Source organism: Pelobates fuscus, chromosome 8 (genome assembly GCF_036172605.1).
Source record: "Pelobates fuscus isolate aPelFus1 chromosome 8, aPelFus1.pri, whole genome shotgun sequence".
NCBI classification, from domain to species: domain Eukaryota; kingdom Metazoa; phylum Chordata; class Amphibia; order Anura; family Pelobatidae; genus Pelobates; species Pelobates fuscus.
In genome coordinates, this window is record NC_086324.1 from 49,716,036 (window position 1) to 49,732,033 (window position 15,998).

General features: G+C 42.3%; 1 protein-coding gene across 2 annotated transcripts in view; it reads right to left on the reverse strand.

Annotated features, from left to right (window-relative positions):
- PDE1A (phosphodiesterase 1A) overlaps nucleotides 1-15,998 on the reverse strand; it is a 314,453-nt gene that overhangs the window by 111,386 nt on the left and 187,069 nt on the right. For both annotated transcript variants that reach the window (XM_063428688.1, XM_063428689.1), the window contains exon 2: nucleotides 7,661-7,774. In XM_063428688.1, coding sequence (XP_063284758.1) covers nucleotides 7,661-7,774 — 114 coding nt within the window. The remainder of the gene's footprint in view (nucleotides 1-7,660; nucleotides 7,775-15,998) is intronic.

Here is a 15,998-nt window from a genome sequence, read left to right on the forward strand (position 1 = left end):
CTCCGAACACGAAACAGCACTACTTCCTCCGGAACGCCCTAAGCACCTTGATGAAATTCACGGAGGGCACCCTGATCATCGGGGGAGATCTGAACTTGGCACTACACCCAGATCAGGACTCCATGTCACCGCGCGGAACAACACCACACGACAAACACGCCAACACACTTCGCCTTCTACATCTCCACCAATTAGCAGACTGCTGGTGAGCACTGCACCCAACAACCAAGGACTACACCTTCTATTCACAGACACACTCGACATACACGAGACTGGATTACTTCCTGATGACACATCACAACCTGAACCTGCTCCGAGACGCAGAGATCCTGCCAATGACCTGGTCTGACCACAGCCCAATACAAATGCGGCTCAAATCGCCGCTATACAGACCCCGGCAAATGTCATGGAGACTTAACGAATCGATCCTTTCTGATGGGGTGGAAGCAGACAAGATCAGTAACACCATAAGAGAATACTTCCAAATCAATGAAACGGAGGAAGTGACACCGCTGACGTGCTGGGAAGCGCATAAAACGGTCGTCAGAGGCCGGATCATCGCCAAATGCGCGACCCGCAAGAGGGCGGCGGCGCGGGAGACGCTCGAACTCAGCAAAGACATAGCGGTCCTGGAGGCCAGACACAAACGAACCCTCGACGCACAGACGTACAGAGACCTAACAGCCAAACGGACCCAACTTACAACACACCTCAACCGAGCCATCCAGCGCTCATACCAACACTACAGACACATGATACATGAACATGGCGATAAATGCGGGAGACTGCTGGCAAACCTTCTGAAACAACGAAAAACTCAACTATACATCCCCAAGATAAAAGACACGCAGCAACGACTTAAGCACCTCCCAGACCAGATAGCGACGGAATTCCACACCTACTACCAGGGCCTATACCACCTCCGGCGAGACGAACAGGGAGACCCACAACCGAACAAAATTAATGCCATACACAGATACCTGAATTCGGCACACATGTGGGAACTACAAGAGGCCGATCGAGAAGCATTGGAAGCCCCCATCACACCGGAAGAACTGGCGTATGCGATGAAGAAGGCGAAAACGGGCAGAGCACTGGGGCCAGACGGACTCCCTCTCCAATACTACAAAGTCTTCGCACAGGAGGTCGTTCCGAAACTACTGCGAGCCCTGAACTCCATTCAAGAGGGGGCCACGCCAACGGCGCAGTTCACCTCGGCGAATATCACCCTGCTGCCGAAGGAAGGAAAAGACCCGACAGTGTGCCCAAGCTATCGCCCGATATCGGTACTAAACACCGACATCAAACTCCTTGCCAGTGTCATGGCGTCGCGGCTGGGCCACTACTGCCGGCCATGATCCACCCGGACCAAACGGGATTCATCCCAGGCAGGGAGGTGAGGGACAACACGATTCGGGCCCTAAATATCATAGCGCACATCAGGACCCAGCAGCACGGAACCCTTCTTCTGTCTACGGACGCGGAGAAGGCGTTCGACCGGGTGGACTGGGATATGCTGATGGAAACCCTCCACGCCATAGGAATAGGACCGAAATACAGCACCTGGACGAGGGCACTATACACCTGCCCGACGGCACGAATCAGGATCAACGGCGCACTGACGGACCCGTTCCAGATCCACAACGGGACCAGGCAAGGCTGCCCGCTTTCGCCATTACTATTCGCGCTGACGCTGGAGCCATTCCTGAACAAGATCAGGCATAATGCAGACATCCAGGGGATCACGATAGGGAACACACATCACAAAACACTAGCATATGCAGATGATATGCTATTCGTGGTCACGAACCCGCAAACCTCCCTACCAGCGATACAGAAAGAATTCGGGGAATACGGGCTGGTCTCAAACCTTAAAATCAATTACTCAAAATCAGAGATACTGAACTTAACCATCAAGCACGCGGATAGACTGACCCTTCAGAGGCAACACCCATACCGCTGGTGCGACCACCGCATGCGATACCTAGGGGTTTGGCTCACCACCAACCCGGCAGACCTGTACACACAAAATTATCTCCCTATATTAAAAAAAGCGGTGGAGGAACTTCATGGATGGAATGCCCTCTACATCTCCTGGCTAGGGAGGATAAATGCGGTTAAGATGACACTACTGCCCAAGCTGCTGTTTGTGTTCCAGACAGTACCGATCCTAGCCCCTCAAACATTCTTTAAGGCACTGAAGGCCGAGGTCCGCACGTTTATATGGAAAGGCAGGTCCCCACACATAGCACACAACCAGTTAATCTTACCTAAACTCCGAGGAGGCCTGGCACTCCCTGACTTTGAAAAATACTATCACGCCACACACCTAACACGAGTAGCCAGTTGGACGATAGCCAGCGGCACAAAACCATGGACCCAACTGGAATCTGACACCATCAATTGCGACCTCCGGACGTTACCCTGGATACCCGCGGCGGCATACAGAAGTAAACGCATCACCAACCCCTTCGTGGCGGCAACCATGAAGATCTGGCACAGGCAGGGACTAAAACACTACCTAACGACAGACCCGGGTCCGCTGCTACCACTGAGGGGCAATCCGGACTTCCCAGCGGGTGACCTTGGTCCCAGGCCTGGTCCAACAGGTCACACGGCTGTCCCCCGCATGATGGACGTCCTTGTGCACCCGTTCAACATTTGGCCATTAACAGAACTCTTCCCAGACAGACTACACACATTCTCCCATACGCTGGCCAGAGCACAACTCTTCCAGTACGCAGATCGATCCCACAAAAACCGTCCCTGATGAGGGAGACGACACAATTCGAACGAATCTGCACGCAAGACAAGGAAACACCCCGGGCTATCTCACAGATATATACAATACTGATCACCAGCAGATACATTTTGGCGCCGCCCTGTATAAGGAACTGGGAAGAAGACCTTGACGAGCCCATGTCAGAAGCAGACTGGGACAAATGCCTCACCCTAGTACAAAAAACGCCAAGCTCCGCACGCCTACAAGAAAACTCCTACAAGATACTCACCAGATGGTATCTGACGCCAACAACACTTCACGCTAGGAATCCATACATACCAGACACTGGAGATGCGGGGAGGAAACAGGCACATTTTTACATATCTGGTGGTCCTGCACACGGCTAAAGCCATTTTGGGACACAGTTAGGGACGTCATACGCGAGGTAACAGACGAGATGCTCCCAAGATCTCCGGCAGCCTTCCTCCTCCATCATACCAACATGGCCGTGCAAACATACAGCAGGTCCGTTGTACCGCGGCTGCTAAACGCAGCTAAAGCTATAATCCCCATCTACTGGAAGCAGGGAAACGTACCCCCGATATCGAGGTGGGTGGAAGAGGTGGAAACCACCAGGAAATATGAAGATATAAAGGCAAACACTCCGAAGCTCAGAGACCGTTACATCTCACGCTGGTTACACTGGCTGAGGATAACCACATCGAACGACTTTCAACTACGCCTAGTCCAGCAGTAACCGGCGGAGACGAGAGGAAGGAGAGAGCAGCAGGGGAGGCCAGAGGGGGGGGCGGAGCGGTGCGGCGGAGTGGAGCAGCAGCAGGGGAAGGAGCCACAAATGACCCCATACCCTTACACCAACCCCACCATCCACTACCAAACGGGGACCAGACCCACTACCATACCCCACAGGACAGGCACGGCAGCGAAACGCGACTGACGGACATTTGAGGGACACCCCCCACTGAACACGACGGACTGGAGACACTACAAACACGGTACAACCCAACACAATGACACAAGGAGCCCGTCCCGGCTTAGATACACAAACAACCGAGACGCAGGGAGAGACGCCACCGAGGTCAACCTAGGGGAGTCCTACGCACACAAGAAACATAAGCCCAACAGTTCGCAACGATGTACACGCACACATACACCCAACCAAGACAATCCGCACCTAACCCGCAGAGACAACACAATACGAAAATAGGCACCACACACCGAACACCAATAAGCACCTGCCATCACATAAACCAAACGGAAAACACTGAAATACTCTTAGTCGCATAAAGCGCTGCACAGCCAGACAAACGCAAAATCCACCCATATTACAAGGACGTACACGGCACATGAATCGCGGAACACAACCACAACGCGCCAAGGTACACAAGACAACAGAAACTCAGTGACATGAGTAACACCCCAATATATGCACTAGAACAACACAGGACGATGTTGAGAGACTGGTATGTGCCTCTCAGAGGGGAGGGCTCTGGGTCATTCCGCGCAAACAAACGTTCACTGGTGTAACAGGGGCAAAGGCACACCACCAGCTATATGGAGGCCGAGCGCAGGCAGCTGAACATACCCGTGTCGAATGTACCACACCTGCATGAACCAATCGGCCTCTGCGTAGGCGACGAACAGCGCATTGAGGTATATACGAATACATGCGCCCCTGCGTGAGCAACCTCAGCTTTATTATATACAAAACTGCTACACGCAAATACGCTACGACAACAATAAACATATTTATAACAACAATAATTTAAACGAACACACACACACACACACAGACACCAGAATCTGAACCGAACTCTCTGACAAATACGGTCCATATGATTGAGGCACACACACAGACCCACATAGAACACACACTAAGACGCTAGCCATCTCGGCAGGCCAACTACATTAAATACCAGACCACACGACCAAATGTTTACATGCAACCGGAAATATGCTGGAGCACACAAATGTGCAACGGTCTAAAATGCATAACGAAGATATAGTCCTCAATTAATAGTCTTCAACTCGCTCCCTTTGTTAAACTAGCTCATTACAGCATGTTCTTGTTTTTGATGGCTAACTCTGCAAAGCTTATGTAAACTTAATATTTGTGAGTACATGCATACAATGACTCATACGCCTCTGCGTAGGCAATTACATGATATTCAGACAAATCCGCATTATGTTTGCCCCATGTTAACTGAAACTTTAATACGCACGCCTCTGCGTAGGCGACTACCCGCTTTAACCGTTTAATACTTGAAACCTGCATTTATATTGTGATAACAATAAAAATATTTAAAACAATGTAACATTTTCTAAAACTTGTAATTTTTCCTCTATTATATACAACTGTAAATGGTGGATAATGTGATTATTGGATAAATGTAGGACAATGTAGAGCATTATATGTTCTACGCTTATATATATAGTACATAGCAAAAGAGTTGTGGTTGGGAAAAATGTGTGGATGAAAACCCCTTCCACCTGAAGTAAGTGGATAGTTAATACATTGCTAAACACAAATACGCACACCAATCAAGCCATAAGACTTGCTCTTCCAGCTGTACATGAGTGGTTCACTGGCTTTGCTAATCTTCCTGGGTTGTGTTTCAAAGCTGTTGTATACAGCAGACACACACTCCAAAGAATCCATGTATAAAATGGAATTATGAGTCAAAAATGTGCTTCTTTGTTGAGCTTATTTGCATCTGCCTACCCATAATTCCTTGCAGTAGTGAGAGCACTGTTAAAGTGAGATTTCTGTGTCAAAAGCAACTCTTACGACTTGACTGGTGTGTGTATTTGTGTTTAGCAATGTATTAACTCTCTATATATTTTTTTTTATTTTTTTTATTATTATCATTATTCATTTTTTTTTACATACAATACATACATGGTATACGACAGAAAAAAAGAGAAAAAATAAAGATAAAAAAAAATATATATATATATACATAAATAAAATATGTAAAAAATATACGGAACAAGTTAATATTGGCATAAAGTAGCAAATGCAACACTTTATTTTTGTAATTTTTTATCTTATTAAGGATTTTTTGCATACAATACATACATGGTATACGATAAAAGAAAGAGAAAAAAAATAAAGATAATATATATATATATATATATTGGTTTATTTTTATTTTTTTCTCTTTTTTATGAAAAATATATATATATTTTTTCAATTTCTTTTCTCTTTTATTATGAAAAAATATATATATTTATTTATTTATTTATTTATTTTTATTTATTTTTTTTCTATTTTTTTTATCGTATATTATGTATGTATTGCGTCCATCAAGTTCAGCCTTCCTAATATTTGTTTTTGCCGTTGATCCAAAAGAAGGCAAAAAACTTCTGAAACGCTTCCAATTATACAACAAACTAGGAAAAAATTATTTCTTGACCCCAAAATAGCAGTCTGTAGCGGTACTTACCCTTTCCAGGGGCCGGCCAGGGTCCTCTGTTCGAGCCGCGGCTCATCCGAAGGCAAGAACAGGAAGGCGGGCAGTGACCGCGAGAAGCGGTCACGTGTCCCCCCTGACTCTAAGAGCGCGCCGCAGGTCTCGGGCGCGCTCTTAAAGGGACAGTGGGAGCCTAAATTGGAAAAGGCCTCCCATTGGTCACTGTCATGCCACACTCCCCATACACTTACCTTTTGGGGGCGTGGAGATGACAGGGACCAATCAAAATAGATGTTTAGTTATTTATACTCACCTTTTTCCCTTGGTTCCTTGCCCTATCGTGGTTTCTGTTTCAGTTCCCTTTAGCGCGTGTTGTATTCAGTTATGTTCCTTCGTACTTGACCTTGGCTTTGTTTTCTGACTACGTTATTTCTTTATCCTTATCTCTTCTGTTTGCCGGCTTGCTGTTTACTGTGTACCAGACCCCGGCTAGTCCTAGTTTACGCTGTCTCTTTGTGCCCTTGACCTCGGATCGTTCCTGACTCTGTACTTCTCCTATATACGTTGAGTCCGGCCACTCTAAGGTCCGGTAGATGTATCTCCCCTCTGTGTTGTCTTCTGTTTAGCTGAATCCTGCGTGTTGGGGTATATTCTCGTTACACAGTCAGATGTCTCCTTGGATCAAGCAGCTATTACCCCACTAATTAGAAATGATATCCCTGTATTATTTATCCAATTGCAGTTTAAACATCTGTATGGACTCTGATAAAACCACCTCTGCAGGCAGAGAATATCCATATCCTTATTGCTCTTACTGTAAAAATCTCCTTTCTTCCAGCCTAAATGCGTGACCTTGTGTCCTATTTATAGCCCTGTTTATGAATAGATTTCCAGATAATAGATTTCCAGATAATGTACTGGCCCCGAATATATTTGTATAATGTTACCATGTCCCCTCTGAGGCGCCGTTTTTCCAAACTAAAGAGACTTATATTTTTTTACCTTTCTTCGTAATTAAAATGCTCTATTCCTTTTATCAATTTTGTAGCTCGTCCTTGCAATTTTTCTAGTGTCATGAATAATATCCTTCTTTAGAACAGGTGCCCAAAATTGCACAGCAAATTCAAGGTGTGGTCTTACCAGCAATTTATAAAGAGGCAAAATTATATTTTCACCCCGAGAATTTATGCCCCTATTTATACATGACAAAACCTTACTGGCCTTAGCAACTGCAGATTGACATTGATATTGCTGCCTAATTTGTTGTCTATAACAATATCCAAATCCTTCTCGTGTGTGGTTATCCCTAATTCACTACCATTTAGGGTTTTATTTCATTTATAAACATTACTTATGGTAACAGTTTTCTGCACCAATGATTCACCTTGTTTAACCCCTTAAGGACACATGACATGTGTGACACGTCATGATTCCCTTTTATTCCAGAAGTTTGGTCCTTAAGGGGTTAAACTGGTACTCAGAGTTATAATTGAATTTATTTTACCTGGTTTCGTCAATATATACTGCTTCCAAAACCGATGCTGCATATTCAATATTATTTTTCAGATCAGTCACATTAATATCTCCTTTCTCGAGCTGCTTCACTAAACATCTTAATCTGTAAGAAAATAAACAGACGATTAAACATTATTCAAGTAAAAATAACATTAACTAGGCTTATTATTATTTTTATAGCACACCTGCTAGTAATACAAATATTCCATTTATATAAGAAAATAGTTAAACGAGATATAAACTCTTCTGTATATAAATCAACAGAGGGGTTGTTAATTATTGTAGTCAATAGGAAATCAAACAAGTAATGTGATTCTTGGAACAGCTCCGAAAATCTCACTGACCCTTCAGTTGTAACTCTGGGGTGTAAATCCCCAGTGACAACGCTAAAGATTCATTTTCAAACAAGTTTCTGGCTTTGCAGATGTATTTTCCTTTTGTGGTGGGTCTTTCTGTTTTTCTGTTATTTTTAAACTCCCTTGTTTATTTTTAGCAGATGCATGCTTCAGTGGACAAATATGAGGATACTTGTGTATTGGTTCATTATGCTGGCTCTGTAAGTTTGCAAACATTTATTTAATTTAAAGGAAAGGATGTGGAAGACGTTAGTCCATTGCAGCTAATATATAAGGGCACAAAGAAAGATAAAGTGAAACAAGAAAAAATAATGATTTACACTAGGAGAACTGACCATTGGGTGGGAGTATACCTCCCAAGTGTCCCGATTAAGGAGAGGCAGTCCCTATTTGGGGTCCAAATCACTATGTCCCTCTTTTCTATCCTAATGTCTCTTTTTTTAGGATCTCCATATTATTGGTGCATCTGAGTGTACAACAAAGCTCCACAGCAAAAATACTCGCAGTAATGTATTTTTAAACTACAATGAATATGTTTAGAAATCAGTCTGTATAAATATGATACATTATTATGGATCTAAATTACATTTTATTTGCATAATTGTAAGTGACATAAAATGTCTCAGAATGGCCCTGCACTTAGCTACTCCCCCAATCACATCCTTAAAATTAAAGTATCCTCTTTGTCCATTTAAAAAGTTGGGGAGGGTAGTGGACATTAGGATGTAAGGTGAACATTGTATCGTCTCTTGCTACACTTTACAGATTGTCCCAGTACTTGGGGGTACATATCCTTAGATGTTGAAGCAGGCAAACATACATGTGCAATGTGTATTGGATTGAAAGGTAGTCTGTGGATTCCTATTGGATAATGGGAACCATGTTATTTAATATTCACTAAAACTATTGCTGTGAAAATTATTCCATGCAAGTAGGTATTATTTAACTTTTTGCATTATTGCAGAATCTTGGATCAGTTGTGTATTATTATTGAGTAGGGTAGGCTATTCCCTATATTTTTAGAGGACAGATCTGTACAGCATATTTACTCTATACGTCACAAAAAAATAATTTTACTGATGTCTTTAAAAAAAAGAAAAAAATACATTTAAATTTATTTTGACACTGGCACATGGTCTACAGCATTTATGATGTGAAAAATATGATGGGAAAAATAGGGGACATTGCTCTAATTACATAACGGTTACATAACGGTTTCAAACTCATCTTTACCAATCTCTGTACTAACTCTAATCTCTCCAATGTTCCATTTCTTCTATCTATTTTTTACAGCAGGAACCCCGTTCCCGCTGTTCCTGCAGGCACTCAGGGGGCAGCAAAAAATGCGGCCCCCAAATGCCCCCGTGTTCCCCGTCATGGCGGGGCCCAAGAGGTGCCCCCCCCAGCAGGCACCTGTCTCCATATCAGACACGGCGAGGGAGCTGTGTTCTCACTGCTCCCTCTCTCCGCGCGCCGTTTGCTGATGCCGGGAGCCGGAATATGACGTCACATTCCGGCTCCTGGCATCAGTAGACTGCCTGCGTGGCAAGAGGGAGCAGAGAGAACACAGCTCCCTCGCCGCGTCTGATATGGAGACAGTTAGGGAGGCTGGGTGGACATTTTTTAATAAAAATAACAATAATTTGTGAGTGTGTGTGTCTGAGTATGTGTGTGTGTATGCGTGTCTGTGAGTGTGTATGCGTGTCTGTGAGTGTGTATGCGTGTCTGTGAGTGTGTGAGTGTCTGTGAGTGTCTGTGAGTGTGTGAGTGTCTGTGAGTGTCTGTGTGTGTGTGTGAGTGTCTGTGTGTGTCTGTGAGTGTGTGTGTGTGTCTGTGTGTGTGTGTCTGAGTATGTGTGTGTCTGTGTGTCTGTGTATGTGTGTGTCTGAGTATGTGTGTCAGTGTGTGTGTATGCGTGTGTATATATGTATATATGTATGTATGTGTATATGTATATATATGTATGTGTATATGTATATATATATATATATATATGTATGTGTATATGTATATATATATGTATGTGTATATGTATATATGTGTATATGTATATGTGTATGTATATGTATATGTGTATGTATATGTATGTATATATATATATATATATATATGTGTGTATATGTATATGTGTGTGTGTGAGCACGTGTGTATATATATATATATACAAGTGTATATTATTTTGGAGTGGTTTCTTGGATGAGTTCCCACACTTTATTCCCCAGGACTTGACCCCTGCCCGCAACCCAAAGTAGACCACCCTCACTACTCCTAGCCACAATACCTTAGCTGTCCTATGCTCATTTGCACCTGCTACAGCAGAAGAGCTTTCTGCTCTGCTCCGTTCCTATAGCCCACCACCTGTTCCCTCGATCCTATTCCCTCGTATCTCATTCGCACTTTGTCTCCTTCTCTTGCTCTGCCACTCACTAAAATTTCCAATCTCTCCCTCTCCTCTGGCACATTTCCTCTACCTTTCAAACATGCAACCGTAACCCTGATTCTGAAAAAGTCCAACCTTGACTCTAATTCCCCGTCCAACTACTGCCATTTGTCTCCAAGATCCTTGAGAGAGTTGTGTATGCAAGATTGACAGACTTCCTTGAATCCAACTCTCTGCTTGACCCGCGTCAATCTGGATTCCGTGCTCGTCACTCTGTTGAAACAGCTGTGACCAAAGTATACAATTATCTTATCACTGCAAAATCCTGTGGCCACTACTCTTTTCCAATTCTCCTCAACCTTGCTGTTGCTTTTGACACTGTTGATCATAAACAGCTTCTTCTCATTCTCTGTAATCTCGGTCTATGAGATACCGCTCTCTCCTGGTGCTATTCCTACCTCTCCCAGCGCTCTTTCAGTGTTTCTTTCTCTGGCTCTGTCTCTTCTCCCCTATCCTTCTCTGTTGGTGTTCCCCAAGGGTCTGTCCTTGGTTCCCTATTGTTCTCAATCTACACTGCCTACCTTGGTAAACTCATGAGCTCCTTCGGCTTCCAGTATCATTTCTATGCGGATGGCGCGCAACTTAATCTGTCCTCCCCTGATTTCTCACCACTTCTCTTGACTCGTGTCTCTAACTGTCTCTCTGCTATTTACAACTGGGTGGCTGCTCATTTCCTTAAACTAAACCTGTCCAAAACAGAACTCAAGTGTTGCTACTCCCATGTCTGTTTACCTCCAAGTCAATGGCTCTACTATCCGCTCCACCTCTCAGGCTACCTGCCTAGGTGTTCTCTTTGACTCCGACCTCTCCTTCCGCTTCCATCTTAAAAACATTGCGTGCAACCGACCCTATTTCACGCCTGATATGGCAAAGATCCTGGTCCATGCCACTGTTCTCTCTCGCCTTGACTTCTGCGATCAGCTTCTCAGTGGTCTTACGTGCTCCCACCTTGCACCGTTACAGTCTATAATGAATGCGGTGGCGAGGCCCATCTTCCTGTCCGCCCGCACCTCCCACACCTCCCTGCTTTGTCAGTCCCTACATTGGCTTTCAGTAAGCTATAGGACTCAATTTAAGATCCTGATACTTGCTTACAAATCTCTACACAATACTGCTCCGACCTACTTATCCTCACTAATACACAAATATGTCCTGTCTAGGCCCCTACGCTCTGGCGGAGAACCACGTCTAACCTCTATTCGTACTCTTACCTCTGATGCTCTCCTTAAAGACTTCTCTAGGGATGCACTGTTCCTATGGAACACCCTTCCCTTCTCTGTTACAATTTCATCCAATCTCCACTCCTTCAAAAAAAATCTTCGTTAGGAAAGTATATCAATTAAACTGTGAACAGCTTTCCCTCCCTGCACCCTGATTCCTCTCCTGCAACAGTCATCAAAACAAAACACGAAGCCCTAAATGAATACTATCCTAGCAACCTACCTTTCTAGGCTACCCTTACTTTTTGTGTCACTACACTCCACTCCCTCTAGCATGTAAGCTCATTGAGCAGGGCCCTCAATCCCTCTGTTCCTGTGCGTCCAACTTGTTTGGTTACAAATACATGTCTGTTAGTCCACCCACTGTAAAGCGCTGCGGAATTTGTTGGCACTTTATAAATAATAATAAAAAATGAGCAGCACACAATATAACTACTATAAGTAAACATGCTTGCATTTTAAACATTACAGCTTGAGTTAATTGTCTACTTTTGATTTTGCAGTAATTAAATCAGATGTCAATAAGTCTAGAGTAAAATAATAAGCATGGTATAATCAAACAACATATTTGCACAAAGTAGCACTATCGCCTTAAAACGGCACTATCGCCATCTGGGGACTTTGCAGATTTTGCAAAGACCCCCGGCAGTGACATTCCTGCTGGGGGCCCAGTGGCTGTGGGTCAGGGAAAGTTCTCTTTATCTAAACCTGTCCCTCTCGGGCACCGCCATCTTCTTCTGGCTGAAACACCAGGAGCCAACGTCACTCACTATGAGACTGCAGGATACTCCATAGAAATAGCCTATTCTATGTGGTGATTGGCACTTCTAGATGGTGGTAGCTCTGCCCAGAGTCTAAAAAAGTCAAGCGTAGGCAAAATACATTAAACAAAGTAGTCTCTACTTTGTCTTATGTTTAGTTAGAAAAAGATGAAAAATGGAAAAAAGAAAGACAAAGTAGGAAGGAGGAAGAGAACTGGAAGCGATTGAGAAAAGGTAAGTACGGAGTTACAGTGCCGCTTTGCGGACTGATGACTGTCTAAATGGCATCGTAACAAACTGTTCTTTCAGGATCCTATTCCAAAGCTGCTTACTGTCGTGCTGGATAGAGCTGCCAAAGCTAAATAAGGGGAACATTATATTTTGGCCGAGCGTATACAGGGCCAAGATTGTAACGACTGCTTACCATTTGATTAAGGAATTAAAGCTGTGTTTGTTTGTTGGTTTGATTATTTGTGTGTTTGACTGATTTTAAGGTAGGCTTTTTATTGTCAGGTAAGATTTGGGTGAAAAATTATATGAAATCAAATGACAAGGCAATTAATAAAGAAAACAACTCAAAATTTTAAGAAATCTTTACATAAAACTATTTTAAAACACAAATATTGATTTATGTGACTTTTTTTACTGTCTTATTAATGTAGAAACAGCTTGAATAGGTTTTAACACTGCTTGATACACACATGCATTTTTACACATTAGTTTCAAGAATAGAACCATATGAACCCTGTTGCTGACATTTTTTTTCTACATGTCAACTGGCAGTTTGAAAAAACCTTTTCCAAAACACCTTTACTGCAATTATAAAATCTGGTCAATAATTTTCTTTTCATCTTTTGATTGACATAAAGTCTAGGAATTTAAAGTAACCCCTTGCAGAATATCATCCTAAAACTATTATGGGAATGTGATTGCTTTCTTCAGATGTCCAAGATATAATTAGTAAAGATCCCTAAATGCGAGAAATTTTACTATGGAAAATGTGTAAAATGAAAGAATTTTTTTTTTTTAAATGCTTGTACCAACAACTATCCAGTTTAATTCTACACTTTAAATTAATGTTACACATATATATTTATAATAACATCTATTACTATTCAGCTGCCGATTTGGTTAATTCCCAGAGCGTGCGCTGAAAAGCGCTTTGAGTCCCACTGGGAGAAAGGCGCTATATAAATATTAGTTATTATAATTATTATATTAAATAAGCTTAGCTTGTGAATCCTTAAGGGGTTATTCACTTATCTAGGAATTTAGAGAATTGACTGCAGAATTGCTAATTTTACTCCAAAACCTGCCAAGATGAAAGAATGGCTAAACTGAAAAATTGTTTGAAATTTAGCTTTTTTTCCCGAATTTTGCAATTTCCTTGCTCACAGCACACTCATCCCTGATCACAAACTAACAAGCTGTCACATTGGTTCCCCTTTGAACCCTCCTAGTTGTTAAAGGTAAGTCTGTGATACCACCTAACCTATAACCAGTCTGAGAAAACTCCAAACTAGAAGACTGACAGTAAGGAAAACAAAAAAAGACACCAATTTGGCAGCGCCCAGTGGGAGTATGGGCAGGTAATGCACAAGGATCCTATTGTTTGCTTCGTATATAAATAATACCCTTAGTGCCCCTGGTCTTGAAACAGTCCCAGACCAACTCAGTGCTTTACAGTTAGACTCTGTACCACATATAGACTGTGTCTGGCAGGGCCATTGCTGTGGAATACAAATTAAAAACATACATAACTTTTTCCTCTAATTTGGATATTTAATCCTATATTTTGTAACTCACATTTTGATTGGAGCACAGTTAAACATTTGGTGAAAAAAACCTTAGTTTGCCTTACTTTAAAGGCATGGATATCAATATCAAAACTGTTAAATATAAATAAATGACACTCATAGAGTGACTCGTAGAATGTCTTAATGTGTCAGAGAAATTATTACCTAATCCTTTTATGCATTACTTTTACATCCGATCACATTCATAAATGCAGAATAACATGCAAATCGAATTTAACTCACCACTATCGAGTGCTTAATTAAAAAATCCCTAAAAAAATAATAATTTCTTCTTGGCATTTCCGTATGGGAACATAGCGTTCCACTGTTTTTCTGGCAAGTTTTGGGGTGAAGATGCTGGTTTGCCCCATTTAGAAGCAGTAAAGGGGAAACACTGCATATTTTATTTTCCATTATGTAGTATTAATGTAGTTAAAGATATATTTTTCCATGACTGGATTCCAAATGCTTTTTATCCAACATCATGCTACATATAATACATATGTATTTACTAGCAATAAAATATGAACTTTTATTTGCTATTTGAAAGTGTCACACATAATGAAAATAGATTGTAAGCTCATCCAAGCACGGTCCTCATCAGCCTCATGTTCCTATCATAATTTGTAATAGTCTGTCTCATTTGTTATTAAATCCCCTCCCTGCATAAAGAGCTGGAGCTATATAAATAATAATAATATTTTTTTTTTTAAATCCAATATTTTTTTTCAGCATTCTACAAAGAAATATATTCTGCATTCTGGTGTCAGAGCCCTGAAATTCACCTTATCTTATACATTACCTCAAATTATTTAAACTATTTTGCCTCTTACAAGAAATCACAGAACAAAATTAGCCAGGAGTAAAAAATATTGGGTCCTCCCGATCCATCATCATCAGACAATGCATCTCATGTATAATTTGTCTTGGTTGTATACGTATACATTTTTTTCTATGACTATAATCTTTATAAAACTGCAGATACCCCCAGTATTTTTCTACTGGGATAGTAACCCCATCACAGTAAACAAATGCTGACAAACCTTTTGCGATCATATTTTCCCCTAATGTGCCAATCATACAAAAAGAAAAACAAATTAAGAAAGCAATGGCCAAATTTTAGTTTTATTTTGAAATATCTTCCAGAAAGATAAAGAATCTCCCTAGACACTAAGGAAGGGAGAACATGACTGCTGGGCAGGCTAAGGGTCTGTGACTAAGTGGGATACTTTTGTAACAATAATGGGTGCTGATATAAGGGTGCTTAAGGGGAGGGGACTCACCAGTTGCCGAAGAGTTGAGGGATCCTAACTTTCCCACCCTCCCTCCCGTGTATTTTATATGTTGCTGTTGGTTTTGGTTTGTGTTGCTGTTGGTTTTGTTTCTTGTTTTGTCACAGCTTGCGGTATTCCTGGCCAGCGCAGATCCAGGGGATGAAACTACCAAATCGGCTAGGGGAGTCGCAGCCTTCCAAGAGCTAATGGTGGTCGGCAGGCTGCCCTGGTCTCTTAGATTTACGGTTTAAGCCATCTGTTGGACTCCAACAGCCGATAGGTCAATGTGTTTGCTGGCACTGTTTTGGGGTTCGGGTTGGATCAGCAGTCAAGTGCTTATTTTGGGGGGGACATTAGAGTTCTCACTTTATGAGGCTTTGTGCAGTTAGCAAAAAAGGAAATAAACTCGTGAATTGATAGAGAAAGGTTAGTTTTAAGTAGGAATGATTTGTACATTCCCAAAATTACTAATATAATAGT